The sequence below is a fragment of the Carlito syrichta genome, unplaced genomic scaffold (assembly GCF_000164805.1).
Source record: "Carlito syrichta isolate Samal-C Ts95f unplaced genomic scaffold, Tarsius_syrichta-2.0.1 Scaffold304573, whole genome shotgun sequence".
Lineage (NCBI taxonomy): Eukaryota > Metazoa > Chordata > Mammalia > Primates > Tarsiidae > Carlito > Carlito syrichta.
Window position 1 is genome coordinate 10,853 of NW_007248669.1, and position 24,924 is coordinate 35,776.

At 38.3% G+C, this 24,924-nt stretch overlaps 1 protein-coding gene across 1 annotated transcript in view; it reads right to left on the reverse strand.

Moving 5' to 3' along the window:
* Positions 1–422: 422 nt before the first annotated feature.
* Positions 423–24,924, reverse strand: part of TTC23L (tetratricopeptide repeat domain 23 like) — a 39,567-nt gene continuing 15,065 nt past the window's right edge. The window contains exons 5-8 of the mRNA XM_008060260.2: positions 20,554–20,710; positions 18,957–19,082; positions 15,852–16,029; positions 423–551 (exon numbers count right to left, since the gene is read on the reverse strand). Of these exons, the coding sequence (XP_008058451.1) occupies positions 528–551; positions 15,852–16,029; positions 18,957–19,082; positions 20,554–20,710 (485 nt within the window). The 3' untranslated portion in view covers positions 423–527. The remainder of the gene's footprint in view (positions 552–15,851; positions 16,030–18,956; positions 19,083–20,553; positions 20,711–24,924) is intronic.

Sequence of the window (24,924 nt, forward strand, 5' to 3'; positions counted from 1 at the left end):
TTTTTGAGTTGGAGTCTCACTCCGTCGTCCAGACTAGAGTGCAGTGGCTGCTCCCGGGCCACAGTAGCCTCAACTGCTGGGCTCCGGTGATCTTTCCATCTCAGCCTTCCGAGTAGCTGGAACTACAGGTGCGCACTACCATGCCCGGCTAATTTTTGATTTATTGTAAAGATGAGGTCTTGCCAAGTTGCCCAGGTGGGTCTCGAACCCGCGGACTCAGGCAATCCACTCACCTCAGCCTCCCAAAGCATGGGATTATAGGCTGAGCCACCAAGCCCAACTAGAAAAATATTTTTTTAAACATGTGTTATCCTTATTTTTTTCTGGAACTTGTCTAAGTTCCAGTTTCTGAATTGTGAGGTTTTAAATAAAACTGTCTTGATTTAATAAACACAATTATATTTATGATTTGATTATATTTACCTGTTTTTCCCCATTTTGGACGAGCCATTTGCAAAATTCTTCAACAGTGCTCAGTGTTTCAAAATCCTCTGAGCCCAATGTCGCTTGATATGCACTGATACTTTTTATGAAATACATCTCAACAGCATCTGAAAAAAATGGAAACAATTATTTAAGGCAACCTGCTAATCTTTACAAGTATCTAATATCAATTTTGGCTCAATTGACATTTTAGTACTACAATTTGCATGTGTTCTCATTCCAAGTCTCATCTGGACTCTTGAAAAGTCCAAGATATGATTTTATGACATCCAATGATGTTTTGATTTTTATTCTCCTTATGAAATGCATGGGATTATTTGTAGAAAATAAAGCCACTGTTTGAGTAGTCTTATTAGTCTAAGATCCAAAATAACTACCATATTAAACTCCCAGGCTCACTGCAAGACAATATTTTTAACTAAGTTAAACTCTCGTAGTAAGTACTGTTTACTGAGGTTCCTGTTTCTTGGGGGTGGGTGGGAGAGTGAGTTATGATTTTTAAAGTACTTTAAATATACAGTTGTTATTGTTTGAACATTTTTGTCTCTTACTCCAAACATAATACATGTTTATATAATCAATCTAGAAAATGCATAGAAACAATGAGAACATTTTGCTTTTTTGTACCATACTTTTTGTATGAATTTATGAGGCACAGGTGCATTTTGTTACATGCATAAATTGCGTGGTCAAGTCCAGGCTTTTAGGGTATCCATCACCTGAATAACATACATTGTAACCCTTAAATAATTTCTCCTCATCCACCCCCTTACAGTCTCTTATTCTTCTGAGTCTCCATTATCTATCATTCTACTCTATATCCATGAGTACACATTTTTAGCACCCATTTAAGAATGAGAACATTTGATATTTGATTTTATGTCTAGCTTGTTTCACTTAAGGTAAGTTCCATTCATGTTGCTGCAATATACATGACTTCATTTTTTTTTTATGGCTAAATAGTATTATATTGTATATATATACCACATTTTTCTTTATCCAGTAATCCACTGATGGACACTTAGGTTGAGTCCATATCTTCGCTATTGTGAATAGTGATGTGATAAACATACAAGTGCAGGTATCATTTTGATTTCTTTTCAATTGGGTAGATACTCAGTAGTAGGATTACTACATCAAATGGTAGTTCTATTTTTAATTATTTGAGAAATCTCCATACTATTTTCCATAGAGGTTGTACTAATGTACATTCTCACCAACAGTGCATAAGAATTCCATTTTCTCCACATCCTTGCCAACATCTGTTATTTTTTGTCTTTTTAATGATAGCCATTCTCCCTGGGGTACAATGATATCTTATTCACACTGTCTTGATTACTGTAGCTTAAAAGAAGTCTTGAAGTCAGGAAGAATCAGTCCTCCTCTGTTCTTTTCCTTTAATGTTGTGTTGGCTGTTCTGTTCTCTCTATAAAAACTTCAGAATCAGTCTGTTAATATACAAAAAACTTGCTGGGATTTTTATTGGAATTGAGTTGAATCTATAAATCAAGTTGTGAAGAACTGATATCTTGACCTTATTGAATCTTCTTATCCATGAATATGGAATATCTCTTAATTTATTCCGTTCTTTGATTTCTTTTCTTTCTTTCTTTCTTTTTTTTTTTTTTTTTTTGAGATAGGGTCTTGTCATGTTGCCCAAACAGGTTTCAAACTCCTGGGCTCAAGCAATCCTCCTACCTCAGCCTCCTGAGTAGTGGGACTATGACCACACACCATTTGGTTAGTTCTCTGATTTAGTTCTCATCAGAGTTTTGTAGTTTTTCTCACATATATCTTGTACATATTTTAAATTTATACCTAAGTATTTCATTTCTTAGAATGCTAATATAAATGGTCTTGTTTTTAATTTCAAAGTCTACTCATTTCAAATTCTACTTGGTATGACTATTAATTATTGATACAATTTTTAAACAGAATATTATTGAATTTTGTGTGTTAGCCTAGTATCCTGTATCTTTTCTATAATCACTTATTAGTTACAAGAGCTTTCTTTTTGTTCTTTCAAATTTTCTAATTAGAAAATCATGTCATCTGCAAACAAGAAGTTTTATTTTTTCCTTTCCCAAACAGTATAGCTTTTAGTTCCTTTTTTTCCTTAGTGCATTAGCTAGGCCTTCCAGTAGATGTTGAAAAGGAGTGGTAGCTGGGCTTGGTGACTCAGCCTGTAATCCCACACTTTGGGAGGCTGAGGTGAGTGGATTGCCTGAGCCTGCAGGTTTGAGACCCGCCTGGGTAACTTGGCGAGATCTCATCTCTACAATAAATCAAAAAATTAGCCGGGCGTTGTAGTGCACGCCTGTAGTTCTAGCTACTTGGAAGGCTGAGGTGGAAGGATCTCCGGAGCCCAGGAGGTTGAGGCTGCGGTGGCTGGGAGCATGCCACTGCACTCCAGTCTAGGTGACAGAGTGAGACTCCAACTCAAAAAAAAAAAAAAGGAGTGGTGAGAGAGGATAGCCTTGTCATGTTCCTGATCTTAATGGGAAAGTTTCTTATCATTAAGAATAATGGCCGGGCTCGGTAGCTCAGCCTGTAATCCCAGCACTTTGGGAGGCTGAGGTGAGAGGATTGCCTGAGCCCACAGGTTCGAGACCCACCTGGGCAACTTGGCGAGACCTCATCTCTACAATAAATAAAAAAATTAGCCGGGCGTGGTAGCGTGCACCTGTAGTTCCAGCTACTTGGAAAGCGGAGGCGGAAGGATCGCCGGAGCCCAGCAGGTCAAGGCTGCAGTGGCCAGGAGTGGCCACTACACTCCAGCTGGGCGACAGAGTGAGACTCCAACTCACAAAAAAAAAAAAGAATAATGGTGTTAGCAGTGGTTTTGGTGGGTGTTATTTATTAGGTTGAGAAAATCCCCCTACATTCCTAGTTTGCTGAGAATTCTTCTTTTATCATAAATAAATGCTGGGTTCTGTCCAATGCTCTTTCTGCTTCTGTTGTTATGAGCATATGGTTTTTCTTCTTTAGCTTATTGGTGTGATGCATTTAATTTTTCAAATGTTGGAATAGACTTGCATATCTTGGATAAATTCCACTAGGTGCTGGCATATCATTTTTTAAATACATTGATGAATTCAATTTGCTAGTGTTTTGTTGAGGATTTTTGCCTCTGTGTTCAATAGAGATAGTGATCTGTAATTTTCTTGTAATATCTTTGTCTGATTTTGGTACTAGGGTAATGTTGGCCTCATAAAATGAGTTAGAAGTAATTTTCTTGTAATATCTTTGTCTGATTTTGGTACTAAGGTAATGTTGGCCTCATAAAATGCTTCTAGGTTTAGAAGAGGTTGTAGAGAATTTGATATAATTTCTTCCTTAAATGTTTGGTAGAAGTCACCAGTGAACCTATCTGGGATGATTATTAATTATTGATACAATTTTTTAATAGACATGATCTTATTCAAATGGTCTATTTCTTCTTGTGTGAGTTTTGGCAGATGGTATCCTTCATGAAATTGACCTGTTTCATCTAGGTTATGAAATTTGTGGGTCTAGAGTTTTTCATGATATTCCTTTATCATTTTTTTAATGTCCATTCAATCTGTAATGATGTGCCATCTTTCATTTCTGATATTAGTAATTTGTATCCTTTCTTTTTTCCTTAGCCTGGCTTGAAGTTTACTAATTTTATTGATTTATTCAAAGAACCAGCTTTGTGGAGTTTTTTTTTCCTTGACTTCCTGTTTTCAATTTCACTGATTTTACTATAATTTTAATTATTTCTTTTCTGCACTCACTTTGCTTTGAAATTAATTTGCTCTTTTTTTAGGTTTTAATTTTTTAATTTTAAAGATGTGGAGTACAATACAGGATTAGGTATACAGATGTTTATTATGCAGGTACCCTTGTTGATGAGGTGTACCCCTCACTCCCCTGGCAGATTGCTCTTCTTTTTCTAATTACCAAAGGAGAAAGGTTAGATTATTGATTTTTAAATCTTTTCTGATATAGGTATTTAATGCTATAAATACCTCTATAAGCACTACTTTCTATGCATCCCACAAATTTTTACATTGCTTTTTCATTTTCAAAAAATATTTATTCAAAGTATTTTAAAATTTCTCTTGAGATTTCTTCTTTGACTCACATAGTGTGTTGTTTACTCTCCAAATATTCTGGGATTTTCTAGATATCTTTCTGTTACTGATTTCTAGTTTACTTCCATTGTGGTCTGAGAACACATCCTGTATGATTTCTATTCTTTTAAATTTTTAAAGATATGTTTTATGGCTCAGAATGTGGCCTATACTCCATGTGAGCATGAGAAGTGTATGTATACTGCTGTTGTTTGGATGGAGTAGTCAACAGACGTCAGTTATATCAAGTTGATTGATGGTGCTGTTGAGCTCAGTTATGTCCTTACTGATTTTCTGCCTGTGGATCTGTCCATTTCAGATCTAGAGGCACTGAAATCTCCAACTATAACAGTGAATTCATCCTTTTCTCCTTGCATTTCTATCAGTTTTTGCCTCACATATTTTGATACTATGTTGTTAGGCACATACACAATAAGAATTGTATATTTTCTTGGCAAACAGATCCCTTTATACTATGTAATACTCCTCTTTATACCTGATAACTTTCCTTGCTCTAAGTTTGCTCTGGCTGAAACTAAAATAGCTACTCTTGTATTTTTTTTTATAAGTGTAAGCATGGTATATTGTTCTCCATCTATTTACTTCAAATTTACATGTGTCTTTATATCTAAACTGAGTTCATATAGGTAACATATATTTGGACCTTGTTTTTGGATTCACTCCGAAAATCTGTCTTTAAATTCATTTATTTAGACCATTGATGTTTAAAATGATTATTAATATAGTGGGATGAATATCTTCTATATTATTACTGTTTTCTATTTGTTGCCCTTGTTCTTTGTTCCTATTTTTGTCTTCTCTTTTCTTTTGTGTTTTTTTTTTTTTTACTTTTTAAAAATTAATTAATTAATTAATTTTTTAATTATTGAGACGTGGTTTTGCTCTGTCTCTCAGGCTGGAATGCAATGGTGTCATCATAACTTACTGCATCCTTGAATTCCTGGGCTCAAGCAATCCTCCTGCCTCAGCCTCCTGAGTATCTAGAATTACATGCATGAGCCACCACACCCAGATCCTTTTGTGGTTTTAATTGCATTTCATATTATTCCTGATTCTTTTTAGCAGATCAGTTATAATTTTTTTTACATAATTTTAAATTTTATTTTACAATTCAGGGTACAATTCAGGGTTAGGTATACAAGTGGTTATTGTACAGGTAAAGTTTGGGCCTTCCTTTGGTCCCCACTTTGCCTGGTTTGAGATCAGGCACCCTTATTGATGTTGTGTGCCACCCCCCACCCCCCACCCAGCAGTTTCCCACTACTGCCAGTCCCTTTTATCCTGGAGTTTTCAACATACATTTACAACTAATCCAAATTCACTTTCAAATGGCACATTATAACTTCATGGGTAGTATGGTACCTTGTAATAATGAAGCAATCCTAATCTCTCTCTCCTGTTCCTTGTGTCATTATTGTCATTTATTTAACGTATACATGAGCATACATGTATACATTGAAAAAACAATTATTTGTTAGGTTGAGAATAGAAAAAAATGTTTTTACTTTGACACTCATTTCTTCTGCAATGTGCTTCTACTTCTTATGTGTATGAGTTTCATATCATCTGCCTTCTATCTGAAGAACTGCTTTCAACATTTTTTGCAAGTCATGTCTGCTGGTACTGTTTACTCTGTTTCAGTGTGTTGTGATTATCTGCACTTGCCTGTCTTTTGGGGAGGCATTGGTTTGCCCTGTAAATTCAGTTCTCTGACAGATCTAAGAAGAGTTGTTGATTTTTCAGTTTGTTTTTTCCTTTCATTAGGATTAAGTGATGACTTTCAAACTTCTTACATACTAGACTGTAAACCAAAATCTCTGCCCGTGTTTTAATGCTTATCTTTATTTTTAGTCTGGATTCTTAGGGGCCACTCCTATGTTTGCATAGCTTAGTGTTGACCCACTGACCAGGAAAGAAGTTGTGCTCAAACATATCCATCCCCTGTCAACTGATCTGTATGCAGACTGGGGAATTCATTCCAAGGTCTCACACATTTCAAGTCTTCCTTGGTTGTTACTCTCCATTGGACTCCAGAGTACCCCCTGCACATGTATGTAGTTTCCCAGGTGTCCAGAGATGTGAGGAGAGCTCATCTAGCCTTTCTATGGCTCTTGTATTTCCAGGGTCTCCCCATTAACATTTCTGACTGACCCGCCGCTTACACCAACCAAAACGGCAACTTTAAGCTAGCAAACATTTTTTTCATTTCCTCCTGAATTTGTCACTTTTATCTGATAAACCTGTGAGATTTTGACCCCTGATCCAAATTAAGTCTGCCTCCTCTGCCAGCAAAGCCACTGGTTCTCTTGGCTAGCCCTATGCTGATAAAATTGCTATTCTCATAGACTGAGTTGGGGTGATGGATGGAAGCAGCCACAGAGTATCTCTTTACTCAGAACTCTAGCAGTTTTTCAAAATAAATGCTTTGCAATTTGTTGTCTCTTTATCCATGGCTGGCACTATCAAATAGTTATTTATGATGATTTTATTCAGTTTGTGTGTCTGTGTGTATGTGTGAAGAGGATTAACAGATCTCTTTACAAAGCCATAGCAGAAGTCTCTCCTCTGTTTAGATTTTGATGAATTTTACTTACTTTGTGGTTTATTTTTAATATTTATCTAAATGTAACTATAAACAATAGTATTAGTTTTAAGTCCTAAAAATGCAACTTATTTTTTCCTTAATGCTTATTTTTTAAATTAACCTTCTTGATATCTGCAGATACAATCCAGTCCTTTTAAAGACTATACAAGCTGGGCTCAGTGGCTCAGCCTGTAATCCCAGCACTTTGGGAGGCTGAGGTGAGTAGATTACCTGAGCCCGCAGGTTCGAGACCCACCTGGGCAACTTGGCGAGACCTCATCTCTACAATAAAATAAAAAAAACAGCCGGGCATGGTAGCGCATGCCTGTAATTCCGGCTACTCGGAAGGCTGAGGCGGAAGGATCGCCAGAGCCCAGCAGGTCGAGGCTGCAGTGGCCGGGAGCAGCCACTGAACTCCGGTCTGTGTGACAGAGTGAGACTCCAACTCAAAAAATAAATAAATAAATAAAAAATAAAAATAAATAAAGACTATACAACTCCATGTAGTGAATATACCAAATTTTCTTTTCATATATTGATGAATATTTGGGGTTTTTTCACAATTATAAACAATGCCATAGTGAACATCCTTATTTATGCTTTCTTTGGGTTTTTTTGGAGTCGGAATCTCACCCTGTTGCCCAGGTTGGAGTGCAGGGGCACACTCGCAGCCACCACAGCCTTGACCTACTGGGCTCAGACAATCCTTCCGCTTCAGCCTTCCAAGTAGCTGGAACTACAGGCACATGCCACCATGCCCGGCTAATCTTTTGATTTATTGTAGAGATGAGGTCTCAAGTTGCCCAGGCTGGTCTCGAACCCGTGGGTTAAGGCTATCCTCTCACCTCGGCCTTCCAAAGTGCTGGGATTATAGGCGTGAGCCACTGTACCCGGCCTATGCTTCCTTTTAACTTTTACTAGATATTATGAATTGGTCTCCAAATTTCATATGAATTTATACTCTCACTCCTACTAATTATGAATAAATAGACCTATTCCCCACAACCTGCCAACTGCTACATAGTTTCACATTTTTTTTAATTTTCACATAGGAGGGGTAAAAATGATCTCATATTTTAAAAGATACATACAGTTTTAAGCTGTGTGACACTCTGTCAAATTGCTCTTCAGAGTTTGTATCAAATGCTCTAATCAATCCTAGATGTTATCATTTTTTAAAGTTTTGACAACTTGATAGGAGTGCTTTTGCTGTTTATTTCCTGATTATTAGTATGATTAAAACTTTTTTCATGACTATTGGCCATTTTTCTTTATTTATCTATTTGTAGAGACAGGGTCTTGCTCTATCACCCTCCTGAGCTCATGACCCTCCAGCCTCAGCCTCCTGAACAACTAGGACTACAGATGTGGGTCACTATGTCTGGCTATTTTAAAAATTTTTTTGAGATGGTATCTCACTATGTTGTCCAAGCTGATCTCCAACTCTTAGCCTCAAGCAATCCTCCTGCCTTGGCCTCTGAATTTATTTTTCCCTCAGTGCTTGGTTTTTTTGTGGGGGGCCTGTTTTTCTATGTAAACATAAATTTTAAGTCTCACATTAGGACAATGATCTGTTATTAATATTTATGTATGGTATAAGTAAGAGTCTAATTTGGGGGGGCACGTGGATATCCAATTGTTTCACTACCATTTGTTGGAAAAAACTATCCTTTCCATGTTGAATTGCTTTTGTACATTTGTCAAAAATTAATTGGCCATAATTATATGGGTCTATTTCTGGACTCTCAATTGTGTCCCAATGACTCTGAACCCTGTGTCTATCCCCTCACCAATACTATACTCTCTTGCTTAGTGCTTTATAGTAAATCTTAAAATCAGATTCTATGATTCCTTTAACTGCATCCTTTTCAAAATCATTTTGGCTATTCTAGTTTCTTTGCTTTTACATATAAATTTTAGTCATCTTGTCTATATTTATAAGAACCCCTGTGGCAATTTTGATTGTTAGGTCTATAGATAAATCTTGGAAGAACTGAATTTGTACTATATTAAGTCTTCCAATCCATATACAGGATATCTCTCTTTATTTAGGTCATTTTCAATTTCATTAGAATTTTGTAGTTTTTGGCACACAAATTCTATACATATTTTATTAGATTTATACCGAAGTGTTTCATTTGGGGAGAGGAAGCTCTTGGAATATTTCTAAAAATTTTTATTTCCAGTTGTACATTGCTAGTACATAAAAATACAATTACTTTTTGTAACTTGACCTTATATCCTGTGACCTTGCTAAGCTTAAACTTATTATTAGTTTTGTAGATTCTTTGAAATTTCCTACAATCATGTGGTCTGTAAATAAGGACAATTTTATATATTTTTCTTGCCTTCCTGCATTGGCTAGAACTTCTGGTACTATGTCGAATAGGAATAGTGAGAGTGAACATCCTTACCTTATTCCTGATCTTAAAGGGAAAGTACCCAGTCTTTTACCACTTGGCATGATGTTAGCTTTAGGATGTGTGCAAATGCCTTTTGTCAGATTTAGGAAGTTCTCGTCTATCATGAATGGTTGTTGAATTGTGTCAAATGCTTTTTCTGCCTCAATTGATAAAATCATGTGCTTTTCATCTCTGCACTATTAGTACAGTAGAGATACATTGATTAAGGTTTGAACACTGAATTTACCTGACATTCTCAAGAAAAAAAAAAATCTCACTTGATCATGGTATATTATTCATTTTTGTATACTGCTATGTATTTATTTTATTTATTTATTTATTTTTTTGAGTTGGAATCTCACTCTGTCACCCAGACTGGAGTGCAGTGGCCACTCCCAGCCACCGCAGCCTCGACCTGCTGGGCTCCGGCGATCCTTCCGCCTCAGCCTTCCAAGTAGCTGGAATTACAGGCATGCACTACCACACCCGGCTGATTTTTTGATTTATTGTAGAGATGAGGTCTTGCTGCCCAGGCGGGTCTTGAACCCGCGGGCTCAGGCAATCCACTCACCTCAGTCTCCCAAAGGCGCGGGATTACAGGCTGAGCCACCGAGCCCGGCTGCTATGTATTTATTGATAAAGTTTTCATCTATCAGCATGAAAGGTAATTGTCTTTTTTTTTTGTAATGTCTTTGTCCAGATATCATGTTAATGTTGGTCTCATAAAATCAGTTCGAAAGTGTTTCTTCCTCTTCTAGTTTCTGAAAGAGAGTATGCAGAATTGTGCTATTCCTTCTTTAGATGTAAGATAGAGTAGCCCAGTGAAAGCATCTGACCGTGGGGATTTCTTTCTAGAAAAGTTAACTACAAATTCATTTTTAAAAAATAGTTAAGGGTCTATTTAGGTTATCTGCTCATTAAGACTAAGTTGTTTTTAGTTTTACTTATGGCATTTTGTGACAAACACAGCTTTAGATCATTTTGTAATTAAATCTGTCATCAGCTGGGCACGGTGGCTCAGCCTGTAATCTCAACACTTTAGGAGGCTAAGGCAAAAGGATTGCCTGAGCCCACAGGTTCAAGACCAGCCTGGGCAACTTGTTGAGACCTCATCTCTACAATAAATCACAAAAACTAGCCAGATGTGGTGGCATGCATCTGTAGTTCCAGCAACTTGGAAGGCTGAGGCAGAAGGATCGTCTAAGTCCAGCAGGTGGAGGCTGCAGTGGTCGTGAGCGTGCCATTGTACTCCAGTCTGGGCAACAAGAGTGAGACTCTAACTCAAAAAAAAAAATCTGTTATCTTCTTCTTTTAAGATATGTCTTTATGTGTGCTTATAAAGTTCTTTTCTCCAATTTTCAATTTTATTATTTTTTATTCCAGCACTATATTTTCCTCTGGCTGATTTATATTTTTAGTTTTAATGCTTAAAATGTCAATCCAGCAAGGCAAGGTAGCTCACACCTATAACCCCAGCACCTTGGAAAGCCAAGGTGAGAGGACTGCTTGAGGCCAGGAGTTCAAAACCAGCCAAGGCAAAATAGCGAGACCTTGTCTCTCTACAAAAAAATTTTTTAAAGTAGCCAGGTGTGGTGGTACACACCTATTGTCCCAGCTATAGTCCCAGGTTGAGGCAGAAGAATCACCTGAACCCAGGAAGTTGTGGCTGTGATAAGCCATGATAGTGCCACTGCACTCCAGCTTGGGCAACAGAGTGAGACCTTGACTCAAAAAAAACCAAAATGTTAATCCACCTGGAATCTAATTTAGTGATTGATATGATATGAAGATCTCTATACATACATATAGTATTTTTTCTTTTCTTTTTCTTTTTTTTTTTTAAGTCGAAATTTCATTCTGCCGCCTAGGTTGGAGTGCAGTGGCAAGATCATGGATACCACGGCCTCAACTTCCTGGGCTCAGGTGATCCTTCCACCTCAGTCTCCTCCCAAATAGCTGGGATTACAGGTGAATGCCCAGCTAATTTTTTTATTTTTATTTTTTGTAGAGCTGAAGTTTCACTATGTTGCCCAGGCTAGTCTTAAACTCCTGGGCTCAAGTGACTCTTTGGCTTCAGTCTTTTGAAGTGCTAGGATTACAGGCACAAGCCACCATACCCAGCCAAGATCTATATATTTTTTTAAATTAAAAATTAGTATATAAGAAAAAAATAAGGTGGTCTTGGAATCATTCAACTCTAAGTATAAACTTTTGGGGTTTTGCTCACATTTTAAAAAGATAGAAATTCTACATAGTCATAAATAGATTACATTTCTTATCATCACAAAGACTATTTTTTGAAAAACTCAAATATCTATGGAGAATATACACTGTGGGGGTTTTTTTTGTTGTTGTTGTTTTGTTTTTAAGGGATGAGACAAGGTCTCACTCTGTCACCCAAGTGGAAGTGTAGTGACACAATTTCGACTTCTGGGGTCAACCTCGACCTCCTGGACTCAAATGATCCTCCTGTTTCAGCCTCCTGAGTAGCTGAGACCACGCCCAGCTAATTTTTAAAATTATTTTATAGATACAAGATCTCGCTATGTTGCCCAGGCTGGTCTTGAATCCCTGGGTTCAAGTGTTCTTCCCTTTTCGGCCTCACAAAGTGCTGGGATTACACACCACACCCAGCCCACTATAAAAATTTTAAAAGGAGAAAGAGATTATCTGAAAAACTAAGAATCAGGAAGTCTTCAATGGACTTTTATGCTGAAGAATACAATAATTAAAATATAACTTCCACAAACAGAAAAAAATATTTATTTAATGACATGGGGAATAAAAGCATGGGAAAAAGGTAAGATTCAAAACTTTATAATTTTCTCCCTCTCTCTAACTGGAAAATTACATATACCAAAATGCATTACTTTTATTTTATTTTATTTTTATTTTTGAGTTGGAGTCTCACTCGGTCGCCCAGACTAGAGTGCAGTGGCTGCTCCCGGCCACCGCAGCCTTGCCTGCTGGGCTCCGGCGATCCTTCCGCCTCAGCCTTCCGAGTAGCTGGAATTACAGGCATGCACTACCACGCCCGGCTGATTTTTTGATTTATTGTAGAGATGAGGTCTCGCTGCCCAGGCGGGTCTCGAACCCGCGGGCTCAGGCAATCCACTCATCTCAGCCTCCCAAAGGCGCGGGATTACAGGCTGAGCCACCGAGCCCAGTGGATTACTTTTATAAGCAGAGAAAATAAACATTCTAAAAATGTTCAAATTACATTCCACACAAATCCTAAATTCCTCCTGACAGGACAGTATTTCTAACAGTGTCCTTAATCTGATCAAGCCAGCGAGAACGACACATTGTCTTCCCTCATCAGTTCATTTGTGTCTCTCCCAAAGCCACCCACTTTCAAAGAGATGACCTTGCTAGACAAAGAACTATTGTTGAAGCATAAGTTAATTACTTGGCTTTCCTCTGGAACCCCCAGTATCTCAGTTTTGAATGTGGGTTAAAAAAATTCTAACTGCTACAAACATCCTCTCTTGTAAGCCACAGCAAAAGAGTCAAGGATATTTAAAATGGAGAACAGGAGAAGGTATCAATGTTTTTCCTCATTAATCATGGGATTTCTTTATCAACTGATACTTCACAGGTCACATTCACAGTGTATATGATCTCTACTATTTATGAATGTGATTCTTGCTGATATTCTAAGGAAACAGAAATCAGATGTTTTTGGTTCTGATGTTCCAACTAATTTGGGAAGTCATTATCAGGTCTAATTTCAAAGGATTTTGAACCAGATCATGACTAGCCTAATCTTTCCATTACAGGTAAGAATAGTTAATTATAATCTTATTTATAGCTAGACCATTTGCCAGTGTGCTTCCCTTCTGTGACTCAGAAATGACGATAACTACAAGGCTACCTCTTCTACCTACCCCTGCTCTGGGCCACTCCAGACATAGCATAAGCTTTGGCTAGCAATGCACTTGTCTCTGCGGTTTTGGGGCTGACATCAGTGAACAAAGAAACACAGATAGAATGAGCCTGAAATAAAAAAAATAAAATGACAAGGTAAGTACTCAAATGACAGTGTTTCACTGTGGATTTCCTAGTAGCTCTTATAAAATTGCTAGGTGATCAAGAGCTAATATATAGCTAATCATGGAGTAAGATGAAAGATAAGCTTGAGTCCCAGCTTTGCCACTCCTAGCTGTGAGTCTTGAGCAAGTAATTTCACCTTCATACGCAGCAGGAATATATAGTTCCCACTGATTATGGCTTGGGAAAGATTAAGTCAGATAGTATATGCAAAGCACTAGGCACAGTACTCATCACATGGTAAGTTCTCAATAAATGTTAGCTAGTATTATTTTTATTATGTTTCATGGCAAAAATAACATTATAACCTTAACTCAGCCTCTCAAGAGTTCAGTCTCAAAGACAGTCTTGGAAAACAGATTCAAGAGCCACGCTGCCTGAGCTCCCATCCAACTCAGTCACTTACTGTGATATATGGCAAGTCACTTACCCTCTTCAAATGTAAAGCAGGGATGATAAAAATAGTATTTATCATGAACAGTTATTGGAAAAATTAAATGAATACATGCAAAGTATTTAGAAAACTACCCAGGATAGTAAACACTAAGTATTAGATTTTTAAATCATTATTTGTTCTAAAATAGAAGGAGCACTTAGGAAGGAGCAATATCTATTGTTGAAGGATAAATTAATCACTTGGATTTCCTCTAGAACTCCCAGGACCTCATTTTTGAATATAGGTCAGAAAAATTGAAAGAAGAGGGAAACATCTTGTCCACACCCCACCAACAACAAAAGAACCACCTGTGGTTGATATTTCCCAGGTCAAACACTGTGAGGTGTTTCAAAGAACTGAAGAGATTATCCAACAACACTCTGGAGCTAAGAGACAGAGTTGTTATGAGTACATGCTCTAGAGCCAAATTTTGAGTTCAAATCCTTGCTCCACAACTTGTTATCTATACAAGTTCAGCTAAATTAGCTATAAATGTGCTTCAGTTTTCTCATGTTAATGAGATAAAATAATAATGGCACCTACTGGATAGGGCTATTGTATAGATTAAATGAATCAATATGTCCTCTAGTGCACTTAGTAAAAGCATTCCATACATTTCAACTCTTATTTATTTATTTTGAGTTGGAGTCTCTCACTCTGTTGTCCAGGCTGGAGTGCAGTGACACACTCACAGCCATCCCAGCGTTGATCTGCTGGGCTTCGGCAATCCTTCTGCCTCAGCCTTCCAAATAGCTGGAATTATAGGCGCGCCTGGCTAATTTTTGATTTATTGTAGAGACAAGGTCTCGCCAAGTTGCCTGGGCTGGTCTCGAACCCGCGGGCTCCCAAAGTGCTGGGATTACAGGCTGAGCCACCGAGCCCGGCCTCAACTCTTATTTTTTGATGTTGTTGGGAAACATTGATATTTGTTATATCCATTCTGGGCTGATCAATGCTTTACAAAAGTCTTGAAAACAAAAACCAGACGGGCTTTCTCAGTAAGCAGTGGAATCCCTGTTTCCAAAGCAGCATTCCCTAGCATTTCTCCTTCGTGTAATATTGATAATTTGGGATTATCAGATTGTTTGTGATGTCTTTTCTTCAGTATTGACTGTTTTCCTGTATGCTATTAGAGTGTACTGTACCTTTTCTACGATACAAGAAATCCAGTATTTTGACCTTTTTGTCACTATGGGAGATACTTGAAGCCTCAAGCGGCATTTTTATTTGGATGATAAAAAAAGTGAACTTAACTAGCAGTTTCAAGTACATGATACATAAAAACACCCTAAACTGTTATTATATGATAGACACAACACTCCTTCCTACGTTTTGTTTTGGTTTCCCCTGGTCATTTAGCAAGTGAAACACCCTTTCGTTAGTTTAACCTTACACTTAGAAACATAATCAGACTAGCTTAAAGGACAAATGATAACAATACACGAAAATGCCATGATTTTTCATTTAAAAGGCCCTTTGTGTTTGTGAAAACTTAAGTTCAGTTGTCCCTCTTTCTTTTTTCCTTGGAGTAGACTCACACTTAGCATTCTTCTTCCCAGCACCAACAGAGGAGAGGGGGTTTCTGGGGTGGAGGGGAAGTGGTGTCTACAGATCAAGTGACAGGGTACATCTACCCCAGTCAGTGTTCTCTGCCCAGGTCATTTAAAGTTGATGAAGGATTCTTTGTGGATTTGGAGAAAAGTCACTGTCAAATTTGAATCAATCTCACCCCTTGATCTTCAGAGAAGCCCAAGCTTCCCTGACCCTGAGAACTAGGCTTGGGACCAAAGAAGGTGACCCAGCTGGCTCCTACCAACCTGCTGCAAGTACTGGATGGCCTGGTTGTGGTTCCTCCTCAGCTGCTCAATCTGAGCGATTTCCTCATATAGACTGATCAGATCTGATGTCTTATCACCCTTGGCAGCAGTAACATTGCCAATTGCCTTTTCAAAGTATGCCAGAGCTAGGTTCAACCTTTGGATGGCCAAGGAGGCTCTATAGGAAAAGGGATGAAGATGGCAAGTCACAAATAGTTTGCAGACACAAAAGGAACTGACTCCAAGAATTAAATAATTTGGCATTCACAGGCCAATCATCTTGGTGACTGGCTAAAAGCCCAGCCTTGCTGTAAATAAACTTCTGTTATCTGCAGTTTACCCATCAGATTACACCGACTACCATTCATTAAACCTATGAATATGTCGTGCTATAATCTAATTTTATTTTATTTTTTAATGAAAAAGATGACTTCCAGTAATTTACAAGATTGATAATTTGCCCATAAACATAAACTTTCTAAAATCAAAATAAAATTTTATTACCTCTGGTTCCTACTCTTTCAGGCCAAAAAAAGTTTTTGCTTTGGTTTGTTTGATTTAGTTTGGCTTATTGCCCCTTGGTTAAAAATGAGAGCGGATAAAAAAATGTAAATATCCCCTAAAGGAACTGGTTAAATAAATGACAGCACATTATACAATAAAATACTTCAGAGACACTAAAAACCATGTTTTCTTTTTAGACTAACATGGAAAGATGTTCAGAATGTGCTAAGTGAAAAAAGCAAGATATAAAACTATACCTAAAATATGATATACAGCGAGGTTACAGATATATTTATCTCCAAAATGTTCACAGCAGTTATGTATGGGCAGTGGTTTTACAACTAACTGTGTTTTTTCTTCATATTTGTATTTTCATATTCTCCACAATAAAATTGGGAATATAATTTTTTTAATGAAGATAAGACAATATCTCATTGAAGTTTCTCTAGAAAAGAGACAGCATGGCAAAATGAGATGAATATGGGTAGCTCAAAGCCAGTCTAACAGTTATTAGCTTTATCAAACTTGCATTTCCTTCCAAATAAAACATGGTTAAGCATATCTATACTGCAAAATTGTTGTAAAGAATAAATCCCAAATGTAAAACCACCTAACATGTACACATACACAGTCAGTATTACTTCTCCTGGTCTCCTCCTTTGTGTTCCCAAAATGAATTAAAAATATATGTATGAGCTGGATGCAGTTGTGTGTACCTGTAGTCCCAGCTACTTGGGAGGCTGAGGTAGGATGATACTTGAGCCCAAGAGTCTGAGGTCAGCCTGGGCAACATAGTGATAGCCTGTTTAAAATTTTTTTTCTTAATTACACAAAAGGTGTGTATATACAATTATTTCATATGACACATTTTAGCAATAGTTACAATTTTTTTTTAAGCTGGCAGGTTTATCCTTCACCTGAAGATTGGAATTAACTAATCAAAAGAGCAGTACCATGTTATCTAATAATTTTTTATAAAAATAATTTTTTGATTAGGTGACTATTTCCATTGCCCATGAGAGCATAAATTATAGAATTATGATGATTCTCATCAAGAGCTTATCAGGAGAGATTAGCAAGTTGTCTGGCCTGAGCAATCTTGCCTTAATTTTCCTAGCCTTAAAATGGAAAAAGAGGCTTGCCCTTACTAGATATTTGGTCAAAATCAAACATAACTCACTGTGGGTTAGAAGGTGAGCTATGGATTCAGGTGCTCCAGTTACAATCCTGGCTTTTCAATTAGTTCTGTCACCTTGAGTCTTTTTGTATTGCTTGAGGCCAGGAGTTCCAGACCAGTCTAGTCTACATAATGAGACTTCATACAAAAAATTTTTTAAAAATTAGCTGGGCATAATGGCACACACTTGTCATCCTAGCTACTTGGGAAGCTGAAGTGGGAGGATCGCTTGGGCCCAAGAGTTCGAGGCTACAGTAAGCTATAATTGCACCACTCAATCCTGTCTGGGCAATAGAGTGAAATCCTGTCTCTTAAAAAAAAAAAAAAATTAAGCTGTGGTGAGGACTGAGTGAAGTAAATTATGCAAAGCACTTAGAACAGTATCTAATACAAAATAGACACTCCCAACACTTATATATGCAAAAATAGGCATTCAGCAAATATTACAGAATGAATGAAATGAACTCAAGAATTTTTCTGAAGAAAGCAAGCTATCTTTTATGGAAGGCAGAAAAATGTTGAGACCTAGGTGACAGCAGTAGACATTAACCAGACTCTAATTTATGGCCATGTGGACATAAGTCAATAGTCTGATTTAACTCTGGACATTCCAACATTTTCCTGCCATTTCCCATTTGACTTTTAGATTCATGGTTGTTTAGAGGAGGCAGACATGATGCATGTATTTCATTTACTCATCATTCAGTCATATGCCCTACATGCCAAGTGCTTACAGTTTTGGAAACAGATTGCTTTCAAGGATGTAAAGATATCTGAAAAATCTAGAGAGCAATAAAGTCTTTTTTTCCTTCAGATAATCTGATGGGTCCACTCTCATTTCAAAATATTCTGATTCTCAGAGGATCCCTAACTCAAAGCAAAACAGTTAAGGATTGTTCTGGCTTGAAAAAAATTCCATGAACTTTGTTTCCATATAGAATAAAACTTTCCTTAAAAACGCATGTGCTGTGCATAGCTTTCACAGCCTCCAGTTAATTGCCTTCATTAAGTGTACCTTCTTCTGTTGTCACCCATAGTGACAAAAGTAGGTGGCAATTTAGAAAAAAATGTAATCCTAGAATAAGTGAGACACATATAATGAAGGGCAAGAATCTGAGTTCAGATAGAGGAAGCAACACAAGCTATATCATCTTGGAAAATGTGTTTAACCTCAGTGTTAGTCTCCTTGACTCTCTTTAATTAAATAATAGTCATACCAACTACCTCAATGATTGTTGTGAGGATTAAACGGGGCAGTGGACATAAAGACTGAAGGACAATGTCTGCCTTTGATAAATAAGAACCTCTTTTATTATTATTTGCGCTTCTGAGATTTTTTTTTGCTCTGATTATTTTTTTCCTTATATCATGTAGCTTCAGATCTCATTCATCAAAGCCTCAGCTTCTCCAAGCTCAGATCTTACCTGCCCAATGCAATTGTTAGGTCTTTCTCTGAGATTTGTAATGCACAATCATCTCCATTATATGATTCTTTCAGCTCCTTCATATTTCTCTCTGCCTTCTGCAGGTTGAAATAGGCTTCTCTGCCAGTAAAACAGTCAAGGAAAATGCCAGGCATGCAAACTAGCAGTTGATAAGCAAAAAAAAAAAAAGAAAAAAAAAGGACCCCTTGGGAAAATGATGAAATATTTCAAATTAAGCACTTAACTCTGTTCTCTACTCTTACATGTGTATGTTGTCAAGAAGAAAGAATTCTTTAGAAAAGGAATAGGACCTTGGGTTTCCTATGGTGGTGCCTGAATCCCGGGCTAGAGTGGGTGGTGAGTGTTTGCAGGAATGAACGGAAACTGTAAATTATACTAGGTTTCCTTTCAAGGCATCTACTGCATGACAAGTTATTCATTTTTCCCCAGTTCATATGAATGATAAAAGAGAGGAACTAATTATGCTGAAAGGGACTTTCTAAATCATTTAGAAAGTTCAAGCAAAGCAGGTTTTTGGACAGAGATAAACAGCATAAAAGATAATCCCCTTAATTCCCAAATATCCTTCTCTTTCCCACATTTTCTTTTTCTTTTTTTTTAGACTGGAAAATATAGTTTATTTAGAAAGTAAATTAGAGAGAGAGAGAGAAAGGAGATTCACTACCCCAAGGTGGGGGAGGGGGCCAAAGCTAGAAAATATGGCCCAATCATAGCTCAGTGAGCACATGGCCTGGCCAGTGCTTAACAAGGCAATGGCCTCTTTCCCACATTTGCAATAGCACCCTAAGCATATAGGCCACACATCATATTTTTCAAGTTAAGACCAAAAAGTAGAGAGGAAGTTGTGTAGAAAAGAGAGTCATATGAACTCAAAGGTGCTCATGATTATTCATGAACATGAAATGTCCTTAACATCTTTTGAGTAGAGAAGGTACAAAAAGGCTTCCAAAATCACAAGCTTTTTGAAGAAAAGCACATATAACAGTCCCCTTAGGGGATCTAAAAAACTGCTTCTTTTGTCTATTTTGCTTGGCCTCCAGCCTCACTGGCAGTTCTCTCAACAGCATTTCAAAAAACTAAAGTGATCAAGTGTCAGTTAAATCAGTGGTTGTTGGCTGTATATTAAAATCACCTGGGGACCTCTCAAAACTCTCAATGAACAGATGCACCTCAGAATTACTAAATCAAATCTTTGGATTGGGACCCAGACAGCAGTAATTCTTAAAGCTCCCAGAGGATTACCAGCGCTGCCTAGTTTGCTAAATTGTGTTTTAAACTGCCACCCATTCTCTCCATTCCTACACTACCACCACTCTCACCATCTACTTCCTCATTGCTAATACTGTTTTTCTTGGGTGCTCAGTAAAGAACAGAACTGACTCATCTTTCAAATCAGGGCTTATGTGAACATACATAGGAGGAAAATACATACCTTCCTAGATGGAGATGAGAGGCTTGTGGAGGGCCTGGATCTTGGGCCTTGGTTTAATCTCCACCCTCCTGTATGAGATGACCCAATCTGGCATGTGTGGCCTGTGGCCCTACTCACTGAACCCCGTTGGGAAAGGAAGGATATTGGTTCTGTAGGAGCCAGGCTACTCCCAGAGTGTAATAAAGCATGATCAGCGCTTCCAGGATTTCCCTTTTCTCCATGTCTGAGGTCGTGTTTGCCTTCCAGGTCAACAGAGTGTTCCTGGCGGACTCAGCATGTCTCTTGGCTTGAACTGGGAGGCCTGGGGGAAGTTAAGGGTGTGTGGTAAGATCACTGAAAAAGACATTCCTAGGAGGGGATAAGGTGGGCAGTACAGTTGTCATATGGTCTATAGCAGGGGGTCCCAACCCCTGGGTCACAGATTACTAACTGGGCTGTAAGGCAGGAGGTGAGCAGTGGGCAAGCAAGCAAAGACTCACCTGTATTTACAGCTGCTCCCCATCGCTCACATTACTGCCTGAGCTCCACATCCTGTCAGATCAGTAGCAGCATTAGATTCTCATAGGAGCAGGAACCCTATCATGAACTGTGCATGCAAGGGACCTAGGTTGTGTACTCCTTATAAGAATCTAACGCCTGATGATCCGAGGTGAAGCTGAGGCGGTGATGCTAAGCACTGCAAATACAGATTAACATTAGCAGTGAGGTTTGGCTACACAGAGACCATAATAAATCAATTACTTGCAGACTCCTATCAAAAAAAGTGGCAGTGAGTTGAAGTCCTTCAATTGTACAACTGCATCTGGTAGCAGGCTTTAAGTCAGAATCCAACACTTATTTTAGTCCATGTGTGGCCCACCCATTATTTTATTTACTACTTTGTCCACATCTCTTTTTTTTATGGTGAGCTGTATAATTATTTCATTTTATACTGCAATGCAATAATAATATCAATAAAGTACACAATAAATGTTATGCACTTGAATCATCCTGAAACCATCCCCCACCCAGTGTGTGGAAAAACTGTCTTCCACGAAACTGATCCCTGATGACAAAAAAGGTTGGTGACCACTGGTTTATAGTGTTAGTTCCTAAATCTTGCTGTGAATCAAAATTACCTAAAATGCTTGTAAATAATATAGATTCCTGGGCACCACCCCATACTTACCAAGTTGGAATCACTAGAGGAGTAAGTTCCAGAAACCTCTTAACTAGCTTCACAAGTGGTTCTTATGCAGCCCTTCCAGCATTAGTCTATAGACCTCAGTTTGAGAACTACTAATAGAAAGAGTAGAAGTTGAGTATCCCCTTCCTGATTCTGCCACTAATGCCACATGACCTTTTCAACCCCCAAAGCTTCTCTATCCTCCAAATGTCAAATGACAACAATAATTATAGAAGCTGCCCCTTACCAAACACATGGAGATAGTCCAGGAACAAACTGGATTATTCCACAGAGTGTTGTGCTTTCAGCTTTTTGAAAGAGGCATTCTATAAATACAAAAGCTTATGAATGCAATTACTTCCATCTGGGAATTTTTTCTCAGTCCAAGATGAAGCTAGTGATACTAATTGGCCACACAACACACATAAAAGGATCCAATTGCTAAATGCAGTGAAGTCCCTCACTAAGAAAACAAAGGCAATGCTAACCTCCAGCTAGGCAGAACTGGGAGAGTCCCCCTCCCCCCTTTTTCTTTTAAAAAGATTTTAAAATACAGGCCCTTGTGTTCAGGGCTGACTTTGAATAGATTGCAGTGAGGGAGTTGCTGTACTATGCATAAAACCTTGACCCAGAAGCAGATCATCTAATAGTTTAACACCAGCTTCCCCTCAAATGTGCACTGTGTGAAGGGTGAGGGGGTGGCCCCTTTATGGTCACATCCCATTTCTTTTTCTTCTTATTTCCTAACTAAAGGCTGGTGTTCCTGGGTACTTACTGGAGCTATTTATCCAGTTAGCAGCAGTAGACTTGGGAACATTCAGTTTACAGGACGACTGCCTCATCTTCCAGCCTGGCTCACCTAGTTCCCTTTTCCTGATGGCAAAGTAGAAGCTCGGAGGAAAAAAGAAAGGCCAGCAGAGCCTGCTATCCTAGTTTTCCTCCACTCTGCTGGAAACAACGGTTAGTGTTCACTTTTTGTCCTCTCCCTGTAGCCACCTAGGAGCTGGTAAATATATTCATCCCTGAGAAGTAGGCCCCTGTACCCCTAATCCTTGCTTCACAGCCCCAGCACAGGTTGTACTCAGCTTGCCTTGCCTTTGGCCCTTGGAGCCTAGTCTCACAGCATGGGTGCAAACCAGTGGAAATAGGGATCATTTAAGACGTGCCTTTGATACCTGCAGCTTTCATGTGCTCTAACTGTCCAGGGTCTCCTTAATGAGTTACAATGATGAAAGAGGACAAAGCCACCTCTGGAAGAGCTCTAAAAGTGACCCAGGTCCCTTTCCCTTTTGCAGCCATCACTGAAGTGGCAGTGGCAAAACAAAGTTCATTCCTTTTGCGACTTCTAACCATAAAAGGCATTTCAAATGCACCTTCCAAACTCACAGGAAGATCACATCTTTCCCTCTTCCCAAAGAGCTGAGACAAAAGTACAATGTTTGATCCATATCCATCCAAAAGGATAATGAAGTACAGGTTGCGTGAGGACACTGTAAAGGTCAGCAAATTGGCAAAGCAGTCCAGGTTTAACAAAATAAATATGTCATCTACATTGAAAGGATGCAGTGGGAAAAGGCTAATGATACAACTGTTCATATGGACATTCACCCTGGCAAGGTGATTATCACTAGGCTAAAACTAGAAAGACTGAAAAAATCCTTGAATGGAAAGCCAAATCTTGCCAAATAAGAAAGGAAAAGGGTAGTTATAAAGAATAATAATTAAGAAAATACAGAAATAAAGTAAACTTACATACAATTTTCATTTTTAAAAAACTGCAAAAATTAAAAAATAAAAGTGATCCAGAGCCAAGAAGTCTCTGTAGAAGACTCAGACATGTCTATTCCATAGTTCTCAACTGAAAAAAATAAAGAACTCTGGTTAAGGAGAGGGCTGTATCCTAAGTTAACAGTGGCCTTCAAGTGGTACTGTGCATGATAAGCATCTGATTAGGATGCTGATTCCTGGACCTCATTCTAGTAGTTCTGGTTTACAAGCACTGAGGTGAGAACCAAGCATTCACATTTACAACAAGCAGCAAGGTCTCAGGCAATAACCAAAAACTCTCATTTATAACTACTATACTAGTTATATTAATGCGGGGTGTTTGAGAACCACACTTCGAGAAACAATGAGTTAGTAAAATCTTTATAGAGGAAGGAGGACTCATCTTGTTTTTGAAGAGTGGGTAGGATTTTGACCGATAAAGGAGAGGGTTCCACTTGGGGTAAATATCCTGAGGCCATAAAAACAGAAGAAATTATAATCCCAGCACTTTGGGAGGCCAAGGTGAGAGAAGTGCCTGAGCCCAGGGATCAAGACCAGGCTGCGCAACTTGGTGAGACCTTGTCCCTACAATAAATCAAAAAATCAGTTCAGTGCAGTCGGCAATAGAATCCCACTTCTAGCATCTTTCTGGTATTTCACCAGTCAACAGCCTTTTTACACACTCTGTTTTGCAAAGGTCTCACCTTCTCTCGTGAACCCCATTCTATCAAGTACTCCATTTTTAAAAACCATCAAGACAACATCCAAGACAGGGTGATTTATAAAGAATAGAAATTTCTCACAGTTCTGAAGGCTGAAAAGTTCAAGAGTAAGGCACCAACAACTGGTGAACACAGACCTTCTGCTGTGTCTCTAAGCCCTACATCTTCAATCCCAATGTCTGCTCCTAGACCAAGCCATTTTCCTTTACCTGCCCTCCTAAGGCAAGGACACCACCCTTCACCCTGCACTGACAGTGCAGCAATTGCAGAGGTAAAACAGGGTGGCAGCAAGGCCTACTTCTGTAGCCCAAGATTCAGGAATTACAAGGAAGTATTGATAAATTGGCAAAATGGATTAAAAGGCCATCTGCCAAACCTTATCAATCATTTTAATCTGGGTTGGGATTCTATGATTTATGCCTGTTACACTGACTCAGGACAGAAGGAATCTCCTCAGAGCTACCCAGACTTTGGAGGTTGCTCTTGTCACCAGAAAGCAGTCACCTTTTATCATCATCTATATTTAATCAGTTAGCGTGGCACAGTGATTAAGAAAGCAGAGTCTAGAGCCAGGCTTTCCATGTACAAATCCTGGCTTAGTCACTTACTACTATCCATGTAGTCTTGAACAAGTTACTTAATCTATCTGTGCCTCAGTTTATTCACCTATAAAATAGTAATAGAAATACCTTCTCTCTTATAGAGTTGTTGCAAGGATTAATTTAGTATAAAAAAGGATCAAATAGTGCCTGAGTAAAGTGAATTTGAAAAAAATATCAGCCATTATTATTATTACCAGGGTCTTTTACTCTTTTTTTTTTTTTTTTTTGAGTTGGAGTCTCACTCTGTCGCCCAGACTGG